The following is a 23,530-nucleotide window of genomic DNA, read 5'->3' as shown; positions in this document are numbered from 1 at the left end:
TTACTTTCCTCCCCTTGCTGGGAAATGTCGTGGGACTTGCGATCGATATGAGCAGTATCTAGCTTGGTTGGGATAACCGGTCTGGCGGTGACTGATCGATTCCGGGGGTTGACTTTCGATGGCCACGATACTGTATATGATTTACCCTCCGAATGCAGCAATTCAGAGTTCTGCAGGAGTCACCGTAAGAACTCTTATTCGGTGGGAGGATCGATTGGCACCAACGCCATGTTACTTCCTGCCGTTTTCAGACGGTCTCCTTTTCACATGGAGGATGTGTGTGTCTTCCATCAAAGTTGTTTGTCGGTTGTTTCACTCTCTTGCCGGCCGCATCCACTTCATATCTCCGCCGCCATAACTTCGGTCAAAAGCCATGTCACCTGTTTCCTCGGTTAATCTATCGTTATTGCTGGCGCGGAACTCATGATATTGTCACTCGGTCATATCCGCTTTCAGTAAGTAGTCATATGCAATCTCGTGCCGCTTGTAAAGACCATGGGGCCTGGTTTGACATTGTTTAGTTCATCTGCGCTCCTTAGGGCCCCGGTCCATGGGCTCACCTGGATTTTAGAACAAGTATATTGCTCGAGCTAGTGGCGTCTTGCTTTGGCCCATTGATTCTCTTCTTGGCCGAGTTATTTGCTTTTGGCCCGAGGCTTTCCTGCAAGCCCAGCGTTGTGTGTATGGGAAATGGCTCCGCGAGACCACATACCTTAATCAAAGACTTCTTGGTAAGATTTGATCACACTCAGCCACGCCCCCCTCCCATACCGGCCCCCCTTTCTTCCATGAATAACCTCTTTGCTTTTCTCGGACATATGGATGCAGACCGCATGGGTCCTGTCCACTCGGAGACTGACAGGTCAGACGACGCTGGGGGGAGATAATTTCTTATCGCGCAGTTCCGTGCCGTCTTCGAGAACTTGGGGATATTTTGTTTTTGACTGGAATCTCCTGACGATCAGGGTTGTTGCTTTTGATTCAATTATGCCCCCATTCCCTCATTTCTTCCCGGAATGCTGAGTCGCTTGTCTACGCCCTGAGACTGTGCCTGACATTCCAGTCCCCATTCCTGGAGTTACCTATCTCATTCTGCGGAACCTTAAGTGTTTTGACATTGCCTTTCCTGTGGGGAATAACAAAAGAAGTACTGTTATAAAGGACTATGTGTGCCTGTTGATTGACTTGCAGTCAAATTTCACAATGTATCAGTTCTTCATAAGTTTATTGGTTACGGTGCTGGCCGCTTCGGCCAGCGCTACCTCTAGTTTCTCGCCTGCCCGACCGCCTGCGATACCGCTGGCTGTCAAGTCGCCGTACTTGAGCACTTGGCTGTCTGCAGGGAGTGATGGAGGTAATGGTGGGTATCTTGCAGGTGAATGGCCGATTTTCTGGTCGTAAGTACTCATACTGATGGTGTGTGATCTGGAGTGAATTAAAAGCTAATAGTATTGCTGGAATAGTGGCCAGGTCACTGGCTGGGCTGGTATGATTCGTGTTGATGGCAGTGCTTACACCTGGATGGGAATCCCTGGGCCGGAAACTGTGACACAAACCTCCTATGAGTACACATCAACGAAGAGTGTTTTCACCATGAACGTTGCCGACAAGGTGGAGATGAACATCACATTCCTTTCGCCGATTACACCAAACGATTACAAACGGCAGTCGCTCGTTTTCTCCTATGTCGATGTGCAGGTTGAGTCTCTCGATGGCGAGGCCCACGATGTGCAGCTATACGCAGATATTTCGGCCGGTGAGTAATTGCCATACGGACAGGAGAAAACATCTGCGTAGCAACGGGTGGGCTGTGTCTAACCTGTATAGAATGGGTGTCGGGAGACCGAACCACGACCGCAACATGGGATTATGGTACCACCGATAACGGTGTCGCCTATCACAAAGTCAGCCGCCAAACCCAGCTCGCTTTCTCCGAGATTAGCGACCAGGGAGAATGGGGAGACTGGTACTGGGCCACAGACAACAGTGAAAGCCTGACCTACCAGTCTGGTGGAGCTGTTGATGTACGTGCAGCATTTGCTGCGAACGGAACGCTAGGCGACTCGCAGGACTCTGACTACCGTGCCATTTCTACCGACTGGCCTATTTTTGCATTTGCTCATGACCTTGGATCTGTGGACTCCGCAGCTTCAGTTCTATACTCTATCGGTCTTGCCCAGACCGACGCAATTCAGTACGAAGGGAGTAGCAGTGATTCCACTATTCTACCTTCGCTGTGGACCAGTTATTTCAGCACGGGCCCAGAAGCTGTAAGTCCCACGAGATAAGGTTGCTAGGGCTATACTAATGCCGCTTCCAGCTGGACTTCTTCCATAATGACTATGCGACATCCTCTTCGCTCTCGTCGGATCTTGATACTCAAGTAGCCCAGGATTCCATTGCTGCAGCTGGGCAGGACTACCTGACGATCACTTCTCTCACGGTCCGTCAAGCTTTTGGCGCAACCCAACTGTGCGGAACCCCGGACAACACCTACCTGTTCATGAAGGAAATCTCGTCGGATGGAAACGTAAACACAGTCGATGTCATTTTCCCGGCACATCCCATCTTCCTATACACAAACCCCGAGCTTCTCAATCTGTTGTTGAAGCCACTTTTCGAAATTCAGGAGTCTGGCAACTACCCCAACGCATACGCCATGCATGATGTAGGGAGCCACTATCCCAACGCTACTGGTCATCCTAAGGGCGATGATGAGGCAATGCCACTAGAAGAATGTGGCAACATGGTCATCATGGCCTTGGCATATGCGCAGAAGGCGAGCGACACGGATTACCTGTCTCAGCATTATACCTTGCTCAACCAGTGGACGGCATACCTTGTGGAGGATGCTATCTACCCTGCCAACCAAATCTCGACGGATGACTTTGCAGGCAGCTTAGCGTATGTGCAGAACCCCGCTTATGTGATATTAGATGCTAACAACAGGTGTAGAAACCAGACCAACTTGGCCTTGAAGGGCATCATCGGTATCGAAGCCATGGCTGTCATTAGCAATGAGACTGATCACACTGATAACGGGGCCAACTACACTGCCATTGCTCACAACTACATCGACAGATGGCAGATCCTGGGCGTCGCGCACGATGCCAACCCTCCTCATGCTACACTTGCTTATGGCTCCAACAACACCCACGGTATGTTCCACCTCAATAATGCCAGACTACGTATACTGACAGTTCACTAGGTCTCCTGTACAACCTTTATGCCGATCGGGAGCTGGGACTGAACTTGGTCCCGCAATCTATCTACGACATGCAGAGCACCTTCTACCCCACTGTCCAGCTAGAGTACGGAGTACCGCTTGACACCCGACACAACTACACAAAGGGTAAGCTTGACACAGCTCTACTATGGTGTTCACTTAATTAACCTGTTCTACTAGCCGACTGGGAAATGTTCACTGCGGCCATCGCATCAACCAGCACTAGAGACATGTTCACGCAGCTTCTCTCGAAATGGATCAACGACACGCCCACAAACTACGCAATGACTGATCTCTACGATGCAGTTGGCGGAGGGTAAGCAAAAGCCAGAAACCACTTCGACTTCAATCAGCTGACCTCTTAATAATAGATACCCATCCAACGTCTTCATCGACCGCCCCGTCGTGGGCGGTGCCTTTGCCCTGCTTCTACTCAACCAAGGCAATTAAACCACTTCTCTCGTTTCATTCCGACTCATCCTTGCAACTGTGCATAATATCCCCCTGCTTGGTTCAGTGGAACCGTTCCATTTTTCTTCTTCAGCATCCGATGTGCAGGTCACTCGTTACACATTTATATTGAGCTCTTTATTGTTATTATTGTTATATATTGCTTAAGCAGGGATATTGCCCCCTCCCCGTCTTCTTGTCACTGTCGTTCAGACTTCCTCTACTATGGATATTACGGGGAGAGGGGGGTTTACAGTGAATGCATAGGGCATCGTCGAGTACATGATTATCTTCCTAGGAAGCTGCAAATATTACTTAATTATCTTTCCTACTTGACTCTTACCGTGTAACCTCAGATCGGTAGACAAACACATAGTTAACTGCATTTGACTAATATGGAGCTATTCATGGAAATAGATCTGGACTTCATTGACCTCCAGGAAAGACATGAACTTTTGGCGCAAGACACCACATAATCCATAACCATCATTCATCCATACCCATACCTATACCAAGCCTGAAGTATCCTATACCGCAAGTAACTAAACTCACAGCACATCATGAGCAAGTTCATCATCATCATCCGCAACAGCAGCATCCATAACAGACGAATCATCCCATCCGTCGAAAGAGCGAATAAGATCTATAACACAAGTCAGTTAACCCACCCACTCATTACAAATATACCCATAAGAAGAAAAAGGGATACACATACCATAATAGAGCATCATCGCCTCCAGATGAATATCAATATCGATCCTCTCATCCACAGTATGGATATTCAGCGCTTTACCCGCTCTCGACGGACTCCATCTATAAATATTCCTCGACAAGGGCCAGTAGAATCTCGTATCGGTATTTCCAGTCATGATGTCTCCGCTGACGACGACCTTCCTGCCCTCGAGACTCGGGACAGACTCGAACACAGAGCGAGTGACGCCCGAGAACCGGGCCCAGACGGCGTCGGTGTCGGTGTCCGTTGGACTGACTGGGGCGGGGCTGAGCGCGCCGCTGAGGGTAGTGAGGGTGAGGTGGTTGTTGAGGGCAGGGTCGACGGTATCGCTTTCGGGGAAGGCCGTGAGGGAGAGGTTATATTTCTTCACGATGGGGGAGATGATATCCACAGCGCGGTTCTTGATATCATCTGGGGTTTGGTGCAGCGCGATACGGTAGTTGACGAGGGCGCTGATTTTCTCGGGGAGAGCGTTGGATTTGACGCCGCCGTTGATGATGTCTGCTGCTTGGGAGGTTTGGAGGATGAAGCGGAACTTGTCGCCGCGGGAGGAGGCCAGTTTCTCTGCGAGAGAGACGTAGTCGCTGGATTGGAGGGCGGAGGCGAGCCAGGGCTCGACTTGTGAGGGGGAGTGGCGGACTTGGCATTCGAGCATTTTGCGGGTGGGGTGGTGGGTGTCGAGGACGGGGACGAAGAGGTCCTGGCGTTCGAGTTCGTAGATGATCTCGGAGATGATGCCGATTCCTGTGTGTGGAGGGGGCACGGAGCTGTGGCCGCCTGGGACGGCGAGGGTGAGGACTACGTCGATGCTGCCCTTTTCGCCGACGCCCGGGAGGGCGTAGACGATGCCGTTGGAGGTGTCGTCGAGGACTTCGAGGCCCATGCCGCCTTCGTCGAGGATGAAGGCGAAGCTGTCTGGGCCGTATTTCTTCTCGAGGAATTTGGCGATGGATCCGGCGCCGAGGAAGCCGTGGGATTCTTCGTCGAAGCCGAAGGCGAGGACGACGGTGCGGGTTGGATTCCAGTTCTGGGAGAGTAGGTCTTCGACGACGGACATCAGTCCGATCAGGACGTTCTTGCAGTCGCTGGCGCCGCGGCCCCAGAGCCATTCGCCGTCGAAGTGGCCATCGAAGGGGGGGTAGGTCCAGTCGGCGGGGTCGTTGATGGGCACGACGTCCTGGTGCGCGGTGAAGAGCAGGGGTTTGAGACTGTCGTCTGTGCCATTGAGGGTGAAGACGAGACCGAATCGATTGATGTGATCTACGCGGGCGTAGGAGTGGCTGGATTGTGTTAGATGGAGTTGTGTGTGGATGGGGACTGCGGACGTACGTGAGGGGGAAGAGGGTCTTTAGGAGGTTCTGGAAGTCGAGGAATGGGGCGAACTTCTCGTCGTAGGGGTCCTTCATGTAGTCGTCGATCGCAGTTGGGACCTGGACGGCCCTGGAGAGACGATTGACTTGGCGCGACTTGAACGAGGCATCTTCTACGAACTTGAGAGCTGGGAAGAATCCGTCGTCAGGGACCTCAACCTTGGGTGCTAGCGGACAGAAGCCGTCGGTGTGCTCTCCGAAAGTAAGAGAATCGAGGATTTGCTGCGGGGAAGGGATGCTGAGGGCTGCAATTGAAGGGGCAAGCAGCCCTGCGACAAGGGGAAGCAATTGGAACTTGGACATCTTCAATTCCATTCCTGGGGCACTTTCTGCAGAAGATAGGAACCCTGGGGGAATCCGAGGATAATAATGAGGAGAAGGGCAAGGCCGAGGCTACGTCAAAGCATGGGGTTATCTTATCGCAGAGTTGCGCAATCATTGCCGTGATAGCCATTCCCCTCTCCGTATCGCTCGGGTTGATAAGTTTGCCGGTCGGAGAGCGGACGGAACCGCTCAGTTGGGGAAAGAATTGCCATAGCAGGAAGGTCGAGGCAGGCGAGATGAAAGTGCGGTAAGTAAGCTTGAGTGGGATGATAGCATGCAGTAACGGGTTCTGTGATGCAGTGGATTTGGGTATATAGCGGAGAGCTGAATGAAGGCATTGGAATTGAGTTGCAATGGCAGTGACACTAAGTCCACTCATTGATAGGCCAGCAAGACCTCAACATTGGATTATTTTCCACCACAATGTCAATCAATGAAATCAATGAACTTTCAGCATAGCATCGGCCGAACCCGTCCAGCAGCGATCTCTCCTGCGTAAAGGTGACAAATCAAGGGATGCAATGTTAGTCATTAGTCTCACAAGGATTGCCAATAGCAACACCCCTTTCGTTTACTTGTTGCATAGTATCGTCGGTCGGCAACATTGGCCGTCAACATTGACTGGCGGATTTCACCAGTCCGGGACTTCCCCCTGCCATTGTAGGGGATCGTATCAATTGTCAAACATGAGAATTGTTCGTCACAGCAGCCTTGGCCATGAGGCTGTCTGCAACAAATTCTGCAGACGTCAGTGCATCTCCGTGGCGCGATCAAGCTTGTGGATGATCGGCGCTTAACATGGCCGGTGATTTATGCGGGAGATTCGAACACTGACAGAAGCAAATTAGCGGAGTGGCTGACGCTACAGCAGAGCGAGTGCGACTAAGTAAGAACTATAAGAATGTCGAGGGAGACGAGGAAGAGTGAGGCCCAAAAGGGGGAGAATTGGGAATATCAGGTGCCAGTCTCGTGATCGGCACCAATCGAGGCGGAAAAAGTACAATGCAGCTTCAACATGGCTCCCTTTTAATCCATTTCTCCATTCTGCCTGCCAACTCTGCCTTCCGACTTTGGTTCCATGGGTCAGGAACAAAACAAACAACAAGCGAGCATCCACCACTGAAGATGCTAAGAATACTATCTAGGTAGCCCCAGTCCGACCAAGACACAGCCTCATCTAACAAATAAAATTTGTCGCAGACCATGAACGTCATCCTCCTCTCCACAGGGGCTCCCCAGCCTGACGACATCCACAGGGCCAAAAGAGTCTGACAATCGATAGTCGGCCGCGTGGTGGTCTCAGAAAGCAATAGTGCGACGATCGTTACATCACCGGAACAAACAACATCCCTCGCTCGGGTACCTGGCGAACGGTGTATCCGCATTGCGGAGGCTTGTAGCCACTCAAATGGGTCCTCCCAAGACCAACTCCGTCAACTCGACAGGAACAATGATGAAACATCGCCCCCAAGACAGCAAGGGATCGGCCATAACGCGCGGGACGTGGAGCCGAGCGAACCATTTTGGAATCCAGAGAATCAGATGGGCGTTCGTTCACGCGATCTTCAGATCGGCATTCTACTGCGTTTCACACGCCGATTTTTGTGTCAACTTCGGGTGTTCCAAAATCCCAAGGGGTTGGGTCGGGTGCCAACCCCATCCTGAACGATGGGATAATCGGATGGATCATATTTAGGTTATGCCTGCCAGTGAGTTTTGCTGATATCAGTGTTTCAGTTCGTTCTTTTATTACTTTCTCTCGTTTTCCCGCCGGTATATAACTACTCCTACATACATACTTACAAAATCCACTCTCGTTCAACAAAGAAATAACCAAAAAGGAAACAGCCTTATAACTTTCATTCTTTCATTGTCCTTCAAAATGCCTAAAGCCAGTGCCACCAAGATCACTTCCCTTTCAATCCTCTCCTTCCTTACTACTGCTTCTGCCTACACCACCTCAGGCTGCTACAGCAGTGCCGGCCAGCTAACGTCGGCGGGCACATATCAATTCCAATCCGAGGGCTACTGCCAGCAAATCTGCACGAAGCAAAACAAGCCCATCTTTGCCCTCCACAATGGCGACGAATGCTACTGCGGCGACTCCCTGCCTCCTTCAACAGCGAAGGTCTCTTCCACCCAATGCCAGACCCCTTGCTCGGGATTCCCTTCTGAAACTTGTACGTATACCTCCGTTACGCCCTCATATACTGCCTTCAACGATCATAGACTAATACATACTGCACTATAGGCGGCGGCGCCAATGCATGGCTAATCAACAACTCCACCACTGTCTCGGAGTCCACCACCGACGACAAACTTGTCACAGAACTGAAACGTGAATCCACCGACAACGTCGAGAACGGCATCGTGATTGCCCCAGAGTCTGATGACTCCGACTCGTCCTCGGGCAACTCCAACTCCTCCCCTGATACCATGAAAGTCAACCCTACCATGGTGGAGACCGATATCCCCATCGCCAGCTCCGCTGCAGACGGAGGCGCAGCCAAGTCTACTGTCCCGAGTGTGATCCTTACCGCGCCGTCCATGACGGGCGTCACTGTTCCAGCTACTGGCGCAGTAGCAGCATCGTCGATGGTTGTTGCTGTCTCGTCTGCTTCCGCGTCTGCAACTGCTACTGCGTCCGGAGCCGCGAGCAGTGGTTCCGCCGCGGCGAGCCCGTCAACCAGTGCAGGTGCTGCTGCTGCTATCGCTGGTGCTCCTGCTAATGGGATGATCGGGGGCGTGTTTATGGCGGCAGTTGTTGCGCTTGGACTGTAGATATCTCTTTCTACATTCCACATTCTATCTTTTGGAGTATAGTCATAGTTACTTCGATCCAAGAGGGGAAGCATTATCTTGTATAGATAGTTACGGATGTACGGTGTGGAAGCGGGGCTAGGCATTGATTGATATCAGGTATATACCTATAATAGGCTGGGAATAATCGCGGGTTCGATGCAACATGTACTTTTTGGTTTCTGCTGAGCAGTAAGCTAATTTCTTAGTGATAGTCACTTTCATTGTTTAAGATATCCCTATTTCTGTTACAATTTAGCTATACTATATTTCACTATTTCTTTCGAAACTCACTCCACAAATAACGCCATCGGCCCTAAACAATACCACAACTCATCTCCATCGGAGTTAATTACCCCATCAGATAAGAACTAAGCAGCAGTAGTCCGCAGGATCATCAACTACTGCCCATCGAGACTAGACAAAATACTCAATGTACCAACCATCTATCAACCCAGTAGATAGATACAGAATACGAGAGCACCGACGCCATACATAGGTAAAGTCGGTGAGTGAGAATCCCCGGCCCCCAATCCACAGCCCGTTCATTCGTCAACCCCTCCCCCACAACACTACCGATACGAAGATAATAGGTATCTGTCTGACCAGCCCTGCAATCCGCCCCCACTTTTTACCTGCAAGGCTCTGAAGAAAAAAATAAAAAGAAAATACTGGAAGGCCTGAACGTAGTCAATGACCAGTCATCTTGTAGGATTTTATGTATTCTGCACTTGCAGGCAGGTATTATTATTAGCTGCCTGCCTGCCATTAGTAGTGGGATTTTACTTATGTTTAGTTGGATTCGCAATGCGGCGCGCGCCAGTTCGTCTTCTTTATTTGTACTCTTTCGCTCTCTCTTGGGCAGAAGTGTCCTAGGGATACGAGAAACTTCGTGTTTTCTTTTTTTCTTCTTTGCTCTTTCTAGATTGATTGATGGGTATCTGGATTCTCTTTTCTTTTGATTTATTAGTCTAGAACGTGGTTCTCACCGCCCCCCCCCCCCCCCCCCCCACCCCCCCCCCCTTTTTTTTTTTTTTTCGTCTTTCAGTATGATTGTCAGAGGGATCAGAGCGACTGCGCTACTCTGCCTCCTCCTCGCAACATGCACCCCGACAAGCAGCGCAACAGCGACATGCTACTTCCCTGATGGTACCATCGCAAGCAATAACGTTCCCTGCTCATCGGACACGTATTCCGCATGCTGTGGCAAATCCGACGTCTGTCTATCGAATAATCTCTGCATGGATACGGGGGAACAGCCGTATGTTCTGTCCAGGGGAGGGTGTACGGATCCGAATTGGGAGTCGGATAATTGTCCGTCTGTTTGTCGTACGTACATACATGATACTTCCGGTGTTTTTCAGTAAATTTTAGTATTGGTGAATGATGGGGGAATAACGCTAATCTTTGGTTCTTCTGTACTGTATAGAAAGTATCAACAAGGGCGGCGGTTGCTCGATAATAAATCTTCTGTATGAGAATGGCGTCTCGACGTATTGTTGCGGTACTCCGATAAGCAACGGCAGTGAGGTGATTTGTCCGCATGGGAACTCGTTTGAGGTTGCTACGGGGAAGATGCTATATGGGTATGCGGCGCTTGCGAACTCTACAGCGGATGCGTCGTCGGAGAATAGTACGTGTACTTCGTCGAATTCGTCGGCCTCGGTGGCATCTTCTTCAGCCTCCTCGTCTTCCTCCTCGTTTTCCGCGGGGCGGGATACAGCCATCGGTGTTGGAGTTGGGGTCCCTCTGGGCGTCATTGCGGGTGCTTCGCTTGTGTGGGCGTTTTGGGAGAGGAAGGAGAGGAAACGGATGCAGAGATCCGGTGGTAGTGTTGATGGCAACCTGGCGGTGGAGCAGGAGTTCTCTGCACCGATGGTGAAGACACAGCGTCCGCCAGTCGAGTTGGAAGTCAATGGTGCGAGGCATGAGCTGGTATCATGATTCAGTGACTTGATTGATAGTTCGATGCCCTGGTTTCATGAATGTACGAGATACACATTGATATTTGACAAGCTAAATAATAGCATCAGCAAGGGCTATATAATAATTAATCATGAGAAAGCATTGTGTTGAGTGTCCGAAGGGTTGGCATCAGCGCTCTGAACGTTCAATTAATTGAACGAAATGCCACTCGTGCCTTGACTTAAGAAAGCAAGCGCATCTTGATCCAGGTCGCTTTCCAGAGATACGTAATCCTGAAGTTGCATGTTCATCTTGGCAAGGCCAGGGAACCCCAGAAGTGACCCTGTGACCGGTCCGTCGAGGAAAAAGCCTGGATCGTATATCTCACAAGGGTCCTCAGAGAGCGACAAGGTCTGATCAATTGCCATGAGCGGAAAAGACTCTGAGTCAGGAGCAAGAGACGGATCTGCAATCTGTCCAATGCTGAGCCTTGGATCCATTAGAGGGTCATTTGCGGAAGACGAGTTACTCGATGGTGTCTGCGCGTTCCGACTGGAAAGCAGCGCTGTTTGGGGGACGGAGGATGATCCAAGCTGTTGGAATGCTTGCTTCGCACGCTTCATTCTCTTTTTCACCGGCAGTAAAGCTGCTCCAAGCCGAGATATTACGTCTCCTTTACAGGCTTGGTGCAGCTGATCAGCAAGGTGGGCTAGCTGATTCTGTCGCAAGCCAATCATATTGCGCTCCTCGATCGAGCCATGCTCATGTTTCGCATATATGTACGAAAAGCCCCTGCTGCAAGTGTCAAAAGCATACAGCATTATACTCGATTCATCAACGCTTCGAAACTCTTGCGCAGGCATCAGATTTGACACTCTGGAAGGCCTTTGTTGAATAATGGTAAGAAGCGCGGAAGCCGACTGGCAAAATGGATCGATGACAGACGGCGAGATCGCCGGCCGCTTTTGATCATTCTTGTCTCCAGAGAAGAGCATATGAATAGCAATACCATGATATGCACTTAGAAGAAAAGACCGTGACGATGCGACGGTGACCTCGTTCTTCACCAGCTCGATGGCATTGAGAAGGATCCTATGCATCCTCGACGCCAGAACAGATCGATCAAAGCAAGGCTGGAAAAGCTGATGTAACTCGTGGAGATGCTGTTTCTGCCATGGCATAGATTGCTTATCTTTGTTCTCTGTGGGTGCATTGAGATACAGGGTGTAGATATGGGCCACTGTACTGGTGATGTGACTGAGTGGCCACAAACACTGGGCAGCCTGGATTTGTGCCTGTAGCGTGGAGATGTTTCCCGATGCGCGATCTAGGCGGAGAATAGCTGAAGCTGCCTCATCCAGGCACGGGAAGTCGGGCGTCGTTTCCGGAGTGAGCAACGAGAATGGCTGATTGCTTTGCATGAACCCCCATGTTGTGGTGGCCAGGCAGATCCAGTAAACATTCTGTGCCAATTCTTGCTCGACGGCACCTATATCCACACCATTGAGCTTTCTGCTACACTTGCTGTGATCATCAGCCTGCCAAAAAGTGTACAAAGTGGCAATTATGCGACAGGCGTAGCCTGTGAAGCAGGTGGCGCGTCGGGCATGGCCGAGGCACAGCTCCCTCCATCCTACCAGAAACAGTGCCTGGGCTGTAGAAAGAACGGAGGGGTTTCCAAGCACCGCTGTGCGCTGCCTCAGCTGCAATATAGCAAAGTTGTATAGTGTCTGGGGATTAACCGGGACACAATTATGCAGCCCGCTCATGATGGGCTGTATGTCATATGCATCAGCCAGTATGACGGCTAGAAGAGCCTTATCTACTGTATCATCCTGGATTGCTGTAATTAGAAGTGTTTTAGACACCAGAGGTGACAATGGATGGGCCGAAAACCACACATCAACCATTTGAAGAATCAGATGCTTCCCCGGCACCATCAACGGGTCGACAGCAGACTCGAAAGGGTCAAACATCGTACGCGTGGTGTCCGCTGCCAGAGTTGATACATAAAAGTTTTGATTCGGAGCCTCCAACTGCTGAACTCCTAGGTGACTAAAGCGGAGCGGCAGGATGCCCACCATCTCCGACGCCATAAAGGACAGCAACCCATCATAGCTCAAAGGAAGCTGTATTGAATGGAATGGGGGTTTCCGAGGAGACTTGTCCAGCTCCCGTTGATAGGTAGCTATTGCGGTTTGGAAGATATTGGAGCCGGAGTCAGTTTTCGTGATAAAGTAGGCATTGAATCTCCGCTCCAGTTCATCGCCTACTTGAATACTCAGGTCGGAGCTGGTTGCAGATTCCTCGTAACTTTGCGCTATTGGGTTAGGCGTCAAGGAACTCTCTGCGCTCGCTCCTGGCTGCGACGAAGTATCTCTACCATTGTCATCATGTAGTTGCGACGTCAACGGAGGTTGTGATGTTGTTGTTCCCCTGTGCGCGGGCCGGCCCTTTCGAGCTTCCGGACTGTATTCGCAGCTGAGGTTGCGCTTTTGACAGGCACTGCAAATAGATTCACCGGAACATCGAATCTTCCGGGTACGACAGAAGACACAGCTGCGTCGCAGGCCCATGATGAGCTAGGGACGCACTGGGAGGGAAATAAATGTGTCTACAGAACATCAACATGGCGGATGGTTGTCAGCAATGGAGCACAGCCTCGTCATGTGAAACAGCCCGAACCCACTGCCCAAATTGGCACTAGTTCTGGTATCATGCCCTATTAAAGGCATGTATGACTTTCAACATAAACTTTTCTACACTACATCGAGCTGCAGGAGGCAAACATATATTCCTCCTGACCCTTGAGATCGGATCTGCTTCCCGCACTTAATTATACTAGCCGACATGCAATATGATCGCTCAGCACGATCTGCAGAACCCGACCTAGAAGTCTCCTTGCATGGAGAATTGCCCGAATGAGCTACCGACCAACACTAGTATCTAATAATATGCAGCGATATGAATGATCAACCCCAGACTTCATTACGGTGAGGGTCAACCACAATAGACTAGTTGCCTTGTTCTATGATCCGTTGCTATATAAATGGGATCATACTTCCAGCTCTTGATCATTATTCTCTACACTCTACACTCAGATTACTTTCCATTCCAAGATATAACCACCACAAGCCAACCAACCAATATCCCTGACCACCATGAAGTTCTCTGTTCTTTTCACAGCCCTCTTTGCAGCCCTCGTCACAGCTGAACACGTGAAAGGCGGTGGCAAAGTGTCTGCACATGGAAAGCGCCAGGTAAGTAACTAAGCTGTATACATCATTTGCCTTCATTCACAAAGATGGGATACTAACCTCTCATCTAAATTAGGATCTTGAAACGTGTCCCACCACTGATTCCAGCAATTGTTGTTCCGCTTGCTGGGGTGCTTCTCAGTACACTCATATTGACATCACGGAGTGCTGCGGCAAGTGTGGCTGCTAAGGGCTCACTCAACACAAATTGCTTGGGAGACTGGCAACCATTTGTTTCATCAAATACGCTATCCTGTGCTTTGAAACTCAGCAGTGTTCTATCGAACTATCTGCTTCATCATGTCTTGGCTTAGGTTTTCCCTACTGGTGAAGGTTTCCCTATGCTGTTATGCGAATGCATAGGCTTGGTCAATATTGAATCCATGACTTTTTCTTATGGTAACTAAGCATATAGTCGTAAATTTGTGCCTGATAATAATGTGTCTTCTGAGGGGTGAAGTCGTGTCTACTTTTTTGTAGATCTCATCTATGCCAGTCTGTAATCACCTTACCTTTTCCAAGACGGACTGACTAAGGGGAGATAGTAATGGCTTATCTGAAGGTAAAAGACCATTAACGAAAAAATCATTGGGTACAATCTGATACCCCGAAATTAGCAATTAATACTGATAACAAACATGATCGAGGGTCGCTGCATTATCCAATCGTTCGTAAACCAGACTCCAGTAATAGGCCTCCGAAATCCCAAAGGTATCATTACTCATAACGTCAAACAAAGCATCATCAAAAACCCCTGCTCTGAAAACACAGATAGTGTCCACTTCATTCCCTACGATCCGGATCAATACCTTGATCCCGGAGCTTCTTCTTGTCCACCCCCTTCATCGTCACGTCTACAAAATTCTTGGGGATCGGTAGGGACTCCCTAAGTTGATCAGTGGAATTTTCTACATCAGAGGAGCAATGATGACTTACCGAAGGAATTTGATCCTCAAGTTCCTCGCACGATCCTTTATCTGCACCTGGTTCCGATTTTCAAATCGGGCTTCTCCCTCCCTTTCAGGCTGTATCGTGTTCTCGTCTTCGATCTTCGTCCACGAAACACCATGCTCTTCGATCAAACGTATTAACCGGCGATCTTCGGCATCCGTCCAGCCCCTGGTTCTCCGCTTAGGTGCCGGTGGTGGCATCGCCTGGCGGTTCTCTGTCTGTGGCGATGGGGCCTGCGTACGAACCGGGGAACCAGCAGCTTCCTGCGACCTGGACCGATGTCGAACCTGGGCCTCGTCCCCGGCTCCTTCATGGCCATTGTCTACCCTTGCGCGCTTGCTTTGTCGCGCCTGCGCGGGCTTTTCCGCACGCCGGCGTTCCGTAGCCACCTCACGGTCATCGGTATCGTATTCCTCGTCGCTCTCAGAGACAGTCTCGGTTTCACGTCTGCGTTTGGGGGGCCGTCCACGAGGTCTCCGTTCCACACTTCTCGGTCCCGACGTCTGGCTGACCGGAGAAACGCGCACTGCGTTTTCTTGGCGGTCGATAAACGCAGGTCGTGAGCTGTTAGAAGCTTCTGGAGTGGCCCGCGACCGAGAATTCGCCATATTCCAGACATCCCTGCTTGAGGGGAGCGAAAGGTGGTTTTCCATTCTAGGAGGTGCCAATGTAGACGCAGGCTCCCTGCGGGGTCTTGGGACGGACCGATTCATCGGAGGACTATGGGACCTCTCCGGATGGTTCTCGGTATGCTGACTGATATCAAGTGGTTCGTCGCATACGAAAAGTTCGGTGTCTTCGGCCGTTGTGTGTTCATCGTTCAGCCGGGTCTCTTCATGTGTCTCATCGCCATCATTCAGCTGCGTATCCTCATAAGCCTCAGTTTCATCGTTAACCTGCGTTTCATCATTTACGAGCGTGCGAGAAGCGTCAAAGGTAGTCTGGACCTCATTGGGCGGTGCTGGGTCCGTTGACCTCTGGCGAGGTGGGATTGCAGACACAGTCTGTCGCCTGTCGGCTGCAGGCTGATCTGCCACTTCAGAAGCATTGGGTCTAACTGAGTCAGATTGTCGGCGAGAGGTTGACGCATCAATTGAATGACGAAGCTCTTGTCTTCGTTGACCCATCCGGGCGATAGCGTCTCGATTATTGAAGGGGCTTTTCTCGGTTAGCATGGACAAAGGGTAAATGCTGAGGATACTCACTATTTGCGAAACTTCTTCTGAGGCCTGGTCTCAGAGGGCTCTTCTGTTGCAGCAGGAGGCAAAGCATCGCGGGCGACCGAAGCGACTCTAGGCGCGCTTCTCTCCGGTTCAATAATCTCTGGGACTGTGTGAAACGGGTTCTGGGCAGACATGGGTGTTGCAACTTTTTGTGCATTTGTAGAAGCGGTCGCAGGAGGCCTTGCTTGCGACGAAGGCTGCGAGACCTGTGGCGTACCTGAAGTGGTAGCAGACCTCCGTGCTGTATTCTCAGTCGTCGCTAGACGATTGGAAAAGCGCCCACTCGGCGTGGACAACGCCGGAGTGCCGCCTATACTTTGTCGTGACTTTGCAATGGTGTAAAAGCTCTCATGCATGTCCATGGAGCTTATTTGGCCTTTCAAGTCATTGTTCACCTCGTCACACCTCTTGCGAATCCATCGGGCGGCCTGCATGACGAACTTCTGCCAGCGGTAGTCACCCTTGAGTGCCCCGATAGTACCGTCGACTTCCAGGACGACACGCATATCGTCATAACGGCTTTCAACGTCACTCCGATATTTCGATGGAAGTTCCCCTCGGGCATCGGTGAACCTCTCCAGATTGAAGCCGCGAAACCGGCGCTCGGCATCGCTGGGTGCGTCCTTGGGCGCGTCCAAGAAGAAGCCAGTTGTCAGTATCTCAACTGGGTCAAAGTCATCATCATTCTGATGTGCTTCAAGCTGCATTATCAAGTACTGTGTGCGAATCTCTAGAGCCAGCTGCCAAGTCTCCTTCTCCAGATAGCTTTCATCGACAGACTTCTGGGCACCCCTTTCCACCAGATTAGCCATGAAAGGCGACGGAAACTCATCATGGATGGTGGAAATTGCCTGCTCTGGAGAGGACTCAGTACCAGGTGTAGCCAGGAGCATTCGCAACGCAAAACGAGCACAATTGGCTTTGTAGAGCACAGGTTTCGAGTAGTCTTCAAGCCCACTGACTTCCACAATGTACTCCACATCAAGATAAGAGAGAGGGCTCTTTTGACCAAAGTACTTCGCTTCATGGTTCAAGTTAGTCACAGACCGCTGCAGCCGTCTGCTCTGAGTGCCAGCAGGATCCCTCAGCTGCTTCGCCCTGCTCATGATGCTGACGGGATCTGCCGACCCAGGAACGAGGAAATCAAGTACATTGGCAGCTGCACGCTCCAAGTCCGGAAGTGCCTCGACCATGATATCCACATCCAGATCATGGTCCGGTTCTGAGGGAAGAATAGTAGTACCGGAGATGTTGTGTTCATCTTCCGGAGTCTCAGGAATGACCTGGTTTCCATACTGGGGGCCAGTCTTCTGAGCCGACCTTTGCGGTGATTCTTCAACCACAACATCTAAGCCTGCACCAAGAACAATGAGAGGCGCCCCAAAGAACCACTAACAGTACTAAGAAAGAGACTCACCCTTCCCGCTCACTGGTCCCTTACTTTGGGTGCCCCACCTTCTCCGACCAGCACCTGCCGACGGCTCGCCATCATCACCACCACTACCACGAGGAGGAGCCTGTTGAGTCCGAAGTTCCTCTAACTCTCGACTCTGACTTCTGGTGACACGTCTCCGCATAGGACTCCCCGTCCAGACCCCTTGGCCTTTAGACAAACCAGTCGAGGATTGTGCGACCTCTCGTGACTGAACCAGCCGCGCCATTCTGCCACCACAACAAACGCGTCCGAGAAGAATAGAAGGCGGTCAGCCGTCCGAGCACGTGAAATCCCAGGGCTTTATATTCCAGACGGTCTGCTATCGATGCTAGAAGCCTCAAATTGATGCAAATTGATGATTACGACTGTTGTTTTGATGCCGCAGTGATGTTGTCGATGGCTGGGACGGCGTAGAGTAAGGAAAAGGAGATTGGTGGTGTGTTGGGGTACTAGCGGTCAAACCCTTGGGGTAAGTTGCTTACTAAGTGCTTAGTACGGCTGTGCACTAGGCCGAGAAAAGAAGGCGGTATTGAGAAACCCTTAAACCCTACATAAACCCTAACCAAAACCCTAGAAACCCTACTGTTTACCATGTATTATCGGACCATGAATTAGAGGACCATTTCGACTACCACCACTATTAATGAATTCTTACTATCGAAAAAATGATTGTTTAAAGGACATGAACCTGTGGATATCAGACCTCAGTCCATGTTACTGATATGTACGCACGTACGTCCGCTTTCAACTACCATTAGGGTTTAAGAATAGAAAATCATATACATCGATAACAGCTTAATTTGTAAGGCCATTGGGCCGAACCTATGACTGATGTTTATTCTACAAAGGTGCTAGGCCGGTTATTGAGTATGGATCTTCAACTTCTCTTGAACGTGCCGCTGGCTGTGGCGCGTACTGACTGAGCGATGCAATAAAAGACACTAGGACGTGTGAATGAAGTCATTACTGGAACATGTGCCAATGTGCTCCTTGGACTCAAGGGTCTATTGCAGACTGCTAGACATATTTGGTAGAATGAAAGGAATGAAGCTGTGGTGCAGAGGATAGTTAAAATGGTTTTTGATGGGCAGTCGTGTTATATGGTTTTGCTCAGGCTCTGGGTGTATCCTTTCTCTTTTTGACGCATAGTACCAATCTTGGCCTGAAAGACTGGACAAGTATATGCTTGGATTGAGTATAACTGATTACATAGATTGTTGGAGTTGATTGCGCTCACTGTGCAGTACATGCTAGTTACCCTACTGAGGTTAGTCCGAGGAAAGAAAGTACAAAATCAGCCTGTTAGTCGCGGAAATACACTACAGAATGTGCATCACTGTGAATGATAAATCTAATTATACTGCATCAAGAATTTTATTAAAACATCGCTAAGGCGCGAATATTACAAGCACCATATCGCATAATCTATACTGAAGAGAACCACCCGATATGTGAGACACAAGCGGGAGCAAATGAAGGTCTAATAGATGGCTTCAACCAAGTAGATGACACCAAAGACCAAGAATGCCGTGGCACCGCCCAGCGTTACTGTGACACGTTAGCAACAGCCGTGAAACTAGAAAGGAGGAGTACGTACCGACGCGCATGCTGACCTTGCCAGCAATAGCACTGCCGCCAATAACGGCGGCCGCAGTGCAAAGTCCGTGTCCGGAGATAGCTCCGATGGTCACCCACCAGTAATCTTGACCGGCAGCCATAGCAATGGTTGCAATCTGACTGCGGTCACCCCACTCGCCCAGGAAGGTCATAACGAAAGTCTGAACCCAGGCGGGACTGAGAAGAAGCGAGAAAAGGTTGTTCATTCCGACAAGAACATCATTCCAGCGGTTACCAGAGGGAGAGGAAGCACGAGAGGACGACGATGAAACACTCTCGGGAGGTGAGGGAAGACGGTTGCCGGAGGAGCGAGACTTGCGACGACCAACGCGGCCAGCCTCCAACGAGTGGGGAGTCACGGACGAACGGCGACGGTTCATACGCAGCTGCTCCTGCTCCTTTTCTTCCAGCTCCATTTCGACCTCCTTCATCTCCTCTCCAACACCCTCGTCGGGCGACATTTCGCGACCTTCCTTGAGCATCTTCAAACCGAACACGAAGAACAGAACGGCAGCCAACAATTTCGTCAGAGACTTGGGGATCAGAGTAGGTACTGCGTGGCCTAGGACAGCGGAGAGAACAGTCATAAAGATGAGGGCACTGAAAGCGGCGGAAAAGACGAGCAGACGCGGATGACGCATAGCCATGAGCGCGGCAACCAGGAAAGTCTTGTCACCAATTTCAGATACGATGATCATGGTGAAGGAGAACAACAACGAGTGGAATGCAGTTCCCTCCTCCAGCGGCTCGCCAGGCTTGTTGCCCGAGGAGCCATGCTTATCGAGACCGAGAGGGCTATCTTTGACCGTGGCCGGGGACTTGGGAGGTGGGATGTCGTGGGGCTTTTCTGGCAAATCTGCGGGTTTCTGAAATACATCAGCAAGCGTTACCGAATTTCATGATAAAGGTCTAAAATACCTCCAATTTTCCGAGGGTCGAGTCGGTGCTCGATCCCTTGGTGTCCTTGACTTCGGCATCCTGACCCGCCACTGGCAGCTTTTGCTGCTCACTGTGCGGCAACGGAGGAGCCTCCTTGGGACTACCCGGCGTCTTTTCATTGTTGTATGGCTCCCTCAACTTCTCAGACACCCCACCTTCTGTCCCACGAGTACCCTCCTTGGGGCCCGTCCGATGAGGATCATCCATCACGCCGTCGTTGGAGTAAGGAATTGGGTTGCCATCAGGGCCCAATTGTTCCGCTTTAGGATCGGTCTTTGCCTTTTCCTCCGACAAGGTGGTAGAGCCCGTCTTCTTGCGATCCCGCTCTGCACTTGTTTCCACCCAGGGACCCGCATGTGGCCGACCATCCTTGCCGTCGATCGGGGCGTCCAGCGTCCCTTTGGCGGGCTTGGGTGCGGCGGCGGCATCTATTTCGACGGCATTTGGAGTCGAAGCTTCCCGCTCAGCGAGAAGAGCGTCCTTTGCACCGTTGTTGGCCGAGCTCGGATCCGTGAGCGCGACCGAAAGCGCAGGAAGGAGGAAGAGGAGAAGCGACGAAGAGTGAATCTTCATGGTGTAGGGCTGTTATCGTCACAGTTGGAACAATTGCAAAGAGATTAAAACGTAGTGTAGATGATACAAGCAGTAGTCCACATGAACGGATAAGAAAAGGCCGTAAATGAAGGATTGACGAGAAAGTTTGGTTCCAGGTACGTCGATCGGTGTAAATCAAGCCACGACAGCGATCCGAGCGGACTCAAGACACGCGATCGGGAACAATGGCGAGACGAGAAACGAAGCGCGGAGTCAACGAAGTGGACTGGTCATATGAAGCAAACAAGTAGAATACATGCAAGAAGGGAAAGGAGCGAAGCCGATAAGCGGTCGTCGAGGGTGGCAGGAAGCAGGAATCTGGGAGGTTTCTTTTCCGGCCGCAAAGGGGCAATGCCGCCTCCACATCACGTGGTACCCGCTTGCGGTGGTCTGGTTCCTTCCCCATTTACTATTAGTTAGTAGTAATAATCCCTCCTCCACTCCTTGGCCAGCCATCGTCTGGCTTGCAACTGGCTGCAATCGATGCAACAATTTCTTGTTTCAGCTGTCTCATGATGTACACAATTTGGGGTTATTCTGGGGTCTAGCTGAGCCTGCTTGCACTGTATCTTAGTAGTCTTACAGCCGAATGCTGACCCCTCAACCCAATCGGGCGTGGTTGAATTTAGATGACTGGCGGGCCGCCGACTAACTAGTACTTAAACTAACTATTAATATCCCCCCTCTTTGATAGTCGTGCCTGGCTGCCTCTCCATCTACATCTCTCCGGGCGCTGCACACTGATTAGTACCACCCACAAAACACTTGGCCTGGGATCTATCTACGTACTCAGCTTCCAGTGCAATCAAGTGCGTACTTGATGAAATGAGGATCTTAATCTTATTATCCTACCGAATGTGAATCATGGCAGATGTTCTTATCGCTGCTGTGCAACACCAATAGGCCATTCACTAGACAATGCATTCAGTGTTATCAGCCTTCTCTCACTACAAACTCATCGTATATGAAATTTTCACTATGGCACGTCCCTGTCACCGCTCATGACGTCAGCCTCATCTTTGTTGACTCTCCTGGGTATCGACTTCGAAGATGTCGGACTCAACAACAATCAACAACACGCTCGCCAGCCCAATCGGGTCCCTTGCCTCCAGTCCCGGCAGCACCCTTGCTTCCCAATCCGACTCTCCTCGAGCGCGGCTGAGCGCCAGCAGTGGCTTTGGCTTCGCCTCCGCCTCCGCCTGGTCTGAGATCTATCAGAATGAGCCTGAGAAAGCTCCGGCCACGCAGTTGCTGAGTATTAGCGATAATCCCGATCATCTCGAAATTGATACCTCCAGCCCCGAGGAGCACAGCCACTTCAGTGACGACAGCACCGACAGCATGGAAGACTACGATATCGTCAGTGGAGCGAGCTCCCCAAGCTCCCTGTCCTTCCAAATCGTTGAGCCAGAACGCGAAAAGCTCTACCCGATCGCCATCACCGTTTTCGTGGGAAGTCCACGTGCTCAGAAAGATCGAACCGTCCATCTCAGCTGCATTGTACTCACATCCGATTGGCGCCAGGACTTTTTCCCGAACTCGTGCAAAAACAAAGCCGACAAGGCAGTGAAATGCAAAGACATCATAAAGTACAACGAGCAGTGCCTTCCGCAGATCGCCAAATTTGCCTGTGCAATTTGCTCTGAGCCGACTCCCGCCCGCAAATTCGTGCACCAGCCCATTATGTTCACACGGACTAGCAAATCCGGACTGGAGGATGGACCCCGACGCCGGCTGATCATGCGATTGGGACAGCTTGTTCATAGTCGGTGGAAGTTCCCTGACATGAATTCCACGCTTGGGGGATCAGCAGAAGCTCAGGTCTTTGAGGTTGCCATTCCGGTGTGCAAGAGGTCAGGCTGCGGCATAGCAGGTCGGACGTCTGCCCACCAACTCATCCGGGCCATTGTTTCGTCCAATGCGGACTTGGATCCCTCAGCGCTGGACCTCGACATAGTTATTCCATTGGCTGATTTAGGAACCGGTATAGGAGATTGGACACCAGACAGAGCAGAGATTTTGGTGACGAAGCTCGGGCCGGACTGTGTGCCTCTGGAGGTACGCAGCCATGTCGAAGCATGATAGCTGGTCAGGCTGGGAGTTTGGTTATGATCTACGACTTCAACGCGGTAGAGAGACGGCGTATGAGCAAGATGGAGGCGTCACAGAGGAATATCTTATCATGAAATTATGACTTGGGAAATATTGGTGGATTTACGAATGACGAACGGCCGGAAATGAAAGACGCGACAGATAGAAGTCGATCTAGAACAGACCGAAAAACGGAGTTTCACGCCCATCAATCCCGCAGTAGACAGTACCCACCGTAGCCTGCCAAGTAGGAATACGTACTCACGACCTAGACTCCAGCATCCAATGTATCAAATATGGCCTGACTCGGCAACACGTCCACGTAGGCTACTTAACATCAGATAAGCCCGATCTCAGGCAACCACCAACCAGACCATACCCACATCCTTCAAATTAAGCATACACAACACTACTAGAAAGCTAGACCATTCGACAAAGGATCTGTCATCCGCCCCAATAATACACTGATCGTACGAAATCTCACGGTAAAACCCACTGCCACCGCGGCAAATCATCCCTTAATCTACCACCCGCAGTGTGAGTGGATCCCCACCTCAAACAAGCTTAAGTATTAGACTAGACTAGCCACCGTGACGAAACACCAGAACACTTCTAG

General features: G+C 50.8%; 10 protein-coding genes across 10 annotated transcripts; 6 read left to right on the top strand and 4 right to left on the bottom strand.

Moving 5' to 3' along the window:
* Window positions 1-1,203: 1,203 nt before the first annotated feature.
* gta1 (glutaminase GtaA) lies at window positions 1,204-3,676 on the top strand (the record flags this gene model as incomplete). The annotated part of the gene is made up of 8 exons (XM_025619864.1): window positions 1,204-1,397; window positions 1,464-1,756; window positions 1,828-2,270; window positions 2,321-2,904; window positions 2,956-3,158; window positions 3,209-3,352; window positions 3,407-3,542; window positions 3,598-3,676. 8 exons carry the CDS (start codon window positions 1,204-1,206, stop codon window positions 3,674-3,676), a joined length of 2,076 nt encoding a protein of 691 aa, XP_025474957.1.
* A 548-nt stretch (window positions 3,677-4,224) lies between these two features.
* Window positions 4,225-6,082, bottom strand: cps1 (Gly-Xaa carboxypeptidase; the record flags this gene model as incomplete). Its single annotated transcript, XM_025619861.1, has 3 exons — window positions 4,225-4,319; window positions 4,392-5,689; window positions 5,739-6,082. 3 exons carry the CDS (start codon window positions 6,080-6,082, stop codon window positions 4,225-4,227), a joined length of 1,737 nt encoding a protein of 578 aa, XP_025474956.1.
* A 1,615-nt stretch (window positions 6,083-7,697) lies between these two features.
* Window positions 7,698-9,121, top strand: BO87DRAFT_380542 (WSC domain-containing protein). The gene is made up of 3 exons (XM_025624320.1): window positions 7,698-7,812; window positions 7,952-8,283; window positions 8,355-9,121. The coding sequence occupies exons 2-3, from the start codon at window positions 7,986-7,988 to the stop codon at window positions 8,882-8,884; spliced, it is 828 nt and encodes a 275-aa protein (XP_025474955.1). The 5' UTR covers window positions 7,698-7,812; window positions 7,952-7,985; the 3' UTR covers window positions 8,885-9,121.
* An 807-nt stretch (window positions 9,122-9,928) lies between these two features.
* Window positions 9,929-10,988, top strand: BO87DRAFT_419608 (uncharacterized protein). Its single transcript, XM_025626955.1, has 2 exons — window positions 9,929-10,231; window positions 10,332-10,988. Exons 1-2 carry the CDS (start codon window positions 9,952-9,954, stop codon window positions 10,844-10,846), a joined length of 795 nt encoding a protein of 264 aa, XP_025474954.1. The 5' UTR covers window positions 9,929-9,951; the 3' UTR covers window positions 10,847-10,988.
* Window positions 10,989-11,016: 28 nt separating this feature from the next.
* BO87DRAFT_419607 (Zn(II)2Cys6 transcription factor) lies at window positions 11,017-13,383 on the bottom strand (the record flags this gene model as incomplete). The annotated part of the gene is made up of 1 exon (XM_025626954.1): window positions 11,017-13,383. The coding sequence occupies one exon, from the start codon at window positions 13,381-13,383 to the stop codon at window positions 11,017-11,019; it is 2,367 nt and encodes a 788-aa protein (XP_025474953.1).
* Window positions 13,384-13,777: 394 nt separating this feature from the next.
* BO87DRAFT_410468 (uncharacterized protein) lies at window positions 13,778-14,323 on the top strand. Its single transcript, XM_025626330.1, has 2 exons — window positions 13,778-14,067; window positions 14,141-14,323. Exons 1-2 carry the CDS (start codon window positions 13,969-13,971, stop codon window positions 14,252-14,254), a joined length of 213 nt encoding a protein of 70 aa, XP_025474952.1. The 5' UTR covers window positions 13,778-13,968; the 3' UTR covers window positions 14,255-14,323.
* Window positions 14,324-14,671: 348 nt separating this feature from the next.
* BO87DRAFT_344586 (Myb-like DNA-binding protein) lies at window positions 14,672-18,068 on the bottom strand. Its single transcript, XM_025620828.1, has 4 exons — window positions 17,656-18,068; window positions 16,221-17,592; window positions 15,001-16,173; window positions 14,672-14,950 (listed from the first exon to the last, which is right to left on the bottom strand). The coding sequence occupies exons 1-4, from the start codon at window positions 17,897-17,899 to the stop codon at window positions 14,848-14,850; spliced, it is 2,892 nt and encodes a 963-aa protein (XP_025474951.1). The 5' UTR covers window positions 17,900-18,068; the 3' UTR covers window positions 14,672-14,847.
* A 956-nt stretch (window positions 18,069-19,024) lies between these two features.
* On the bottom strand, window positions 19,025-21,122 carry BO87DRAFT_344583 (TMEM165/GDT1 family protein). Its single transcript, XM_025620827.1, has 3 exons — window positions 20,209-21,122; window positions 19,271-20,156; window positions 19,025-19,221 (listed from the first exon to the last, which is right to left on the bottom strand). Exons 1-3 carry the CDS (start codon window positions 20,800-20,802, stop codon window positions 19,154-19,156), a joined length of 1,548 nt encoding a protein of 515 aa, XP_025474950.1. The 5' UTR covers window positions 20,803-21,122; the 3' UTR covers window positions 19,025-19,153.
* BO87DRAFT_179745 (uncharacterized protein) lies at window positions 20,941-21,479 on the top strand. The gene has a single exon (XM_025618396.1). It carries the CDS (start codon window positions 21,080-21,082, stop codon window positions 21,395-21,397), a length of 318 nt encoding a protein of 105 aa, XP_025474949.1. The 5' UTR covers window positions 20,941-21,079; the 3' UTR covers window positions 21,398-21,479.
* Window positions 21,480-21,557: 78 nt separating this feature from the next.
* BO87DRAFT_380537 (uncharacterized protein) lies at window positions 21,558-23,108 on the top strand. Its single transcript, XM_025624319.1, has one exon. The coding sequence runs from the start codon at window positions 21,874-21,876 to the stop codon at window positions 22,903-22,905; it is 1,032 nt and encodes a 343-aa protein (XP_025474948.1). The 5' UTR covers window positions 21,558-21,873; the 3' UTR covers window positions 22,906-23,108.
* Window positions 23,109-23,530: the final 422 nt, after the last annotated feature.

This window comes from Aspergillus neoniger, assembly GCF_003184625.1.
Source record: "Aspergillus neoniger CBS 115656 unplaced genomic scaffold BO87scaffold_48, whole genome shotgun sequence".
In the NCBI taxonomy this organism is placed as follows: Eukaryota; Fungi; Ascomycota; class Eurotiomycetes; order Eurotiales; family Aspergillaceae; genus Aspergillus; species Aspergillus neoniger.
This window is presented reverse-complemented; position numbering and strand designations above follow the sequence as displayed.

Coding starts and splice junctions, on each gene's coding strand:
- BO87DRAFT_380542 (XM_025624320.1), top strand. CDS start 7,986: ATGCCTAAAGCCAGTGCCACCAAGATCACTTCCCTTTCAATCCTCTCC. Junction 8,284..8,354: donor GGGATTCCCTTCTGAAACTT/GTACGTATACCT, acceptor ACTGCACTATAG/GCGGCGGCGCCAATGCATGG.
- BO87DRAFT_419608 (XM_025626955.1), top strand. CDS start 9,952: ATGATTGTCAGAGGGATCAGAGCGACTGCGCTACTCTGCCTCCTCCTC. Junction 10,232..10,331: donor TAATTGTCCGTCTGTTTGTC/GTACGTACATAC, acceptor TGTACTGTATAG/AAAGTATCAACAAGGGCGGC.
- BO87DRAFT_410468 (XM_025626330.1), top strand. CDS start 13,969: ATGAAGTTCTCTGTTCTTTTCACAGCCCTCTTTGCAGCCCTCGTCACA. Junction 14,068..14,140: donor CTGCACATGGAAAGCGCCAG/GTAAGTAACTAA, acceptor CATCTAAATTAG/GATCTTGAAACGTGTCCCAC.
- BO87DRAFT_344586 (XM_025620828.1), bottom strand. CDS start 17,899: ATGGCGCGGCTGGTTCAGTCACGAGAGGTCGCACAATCCTCGACTGGT. Junction 17,593..17,655: donor GGGACCAGTGAGCGGGAAGG/GTGAGTCTCTTT, acceptor TTCTTGGTGCAG/GCTTAGATGTTGTGGTTGAA. Junction 16,174..16,220: donor CAGAAGAAGTTTCGCAAATA/GTGAGTATCCTC, acceptor AACCGAGAAAAG/CCCCTTCAATAATCGAGACG.
- BO87DRAFT_344583 (XM_025620827.1), bottom strand. CDS start 20,802: ATGAAGATTCACTCTTCGTCGCTTCTCCTCTTCCTCCTTCCTGCGCTT. Junction 20,157..20,208: donor CGACCCTCGGAAAATTGGAG/GTATTTTAGACC, acceptor GATGTATTTCAG/AAACCCGCAGATTTGCCAGA. Junction 19,222..19,270: donor CAAGGTCAGCATGCGCGTCG/GTACGTACTCCT, acceptor AACGTGTCACAG/TAACGCTGGGCGGTGCCACG.
- BO87DRAFT_179745 (XM_025618396.1), top strand. CDS start 21,080: ATGCAAGAAGGGAAAGGAGCGAAGCCGATAAGCGGTCGTCGAGGGTGG.
- BO87DRAFT_380537 (XM_025624319.1), top strand. CDS start 21,874: ATGTCGGACTCAACAACAATCAACAACACGCTCGCCAGCCCAATCGGG.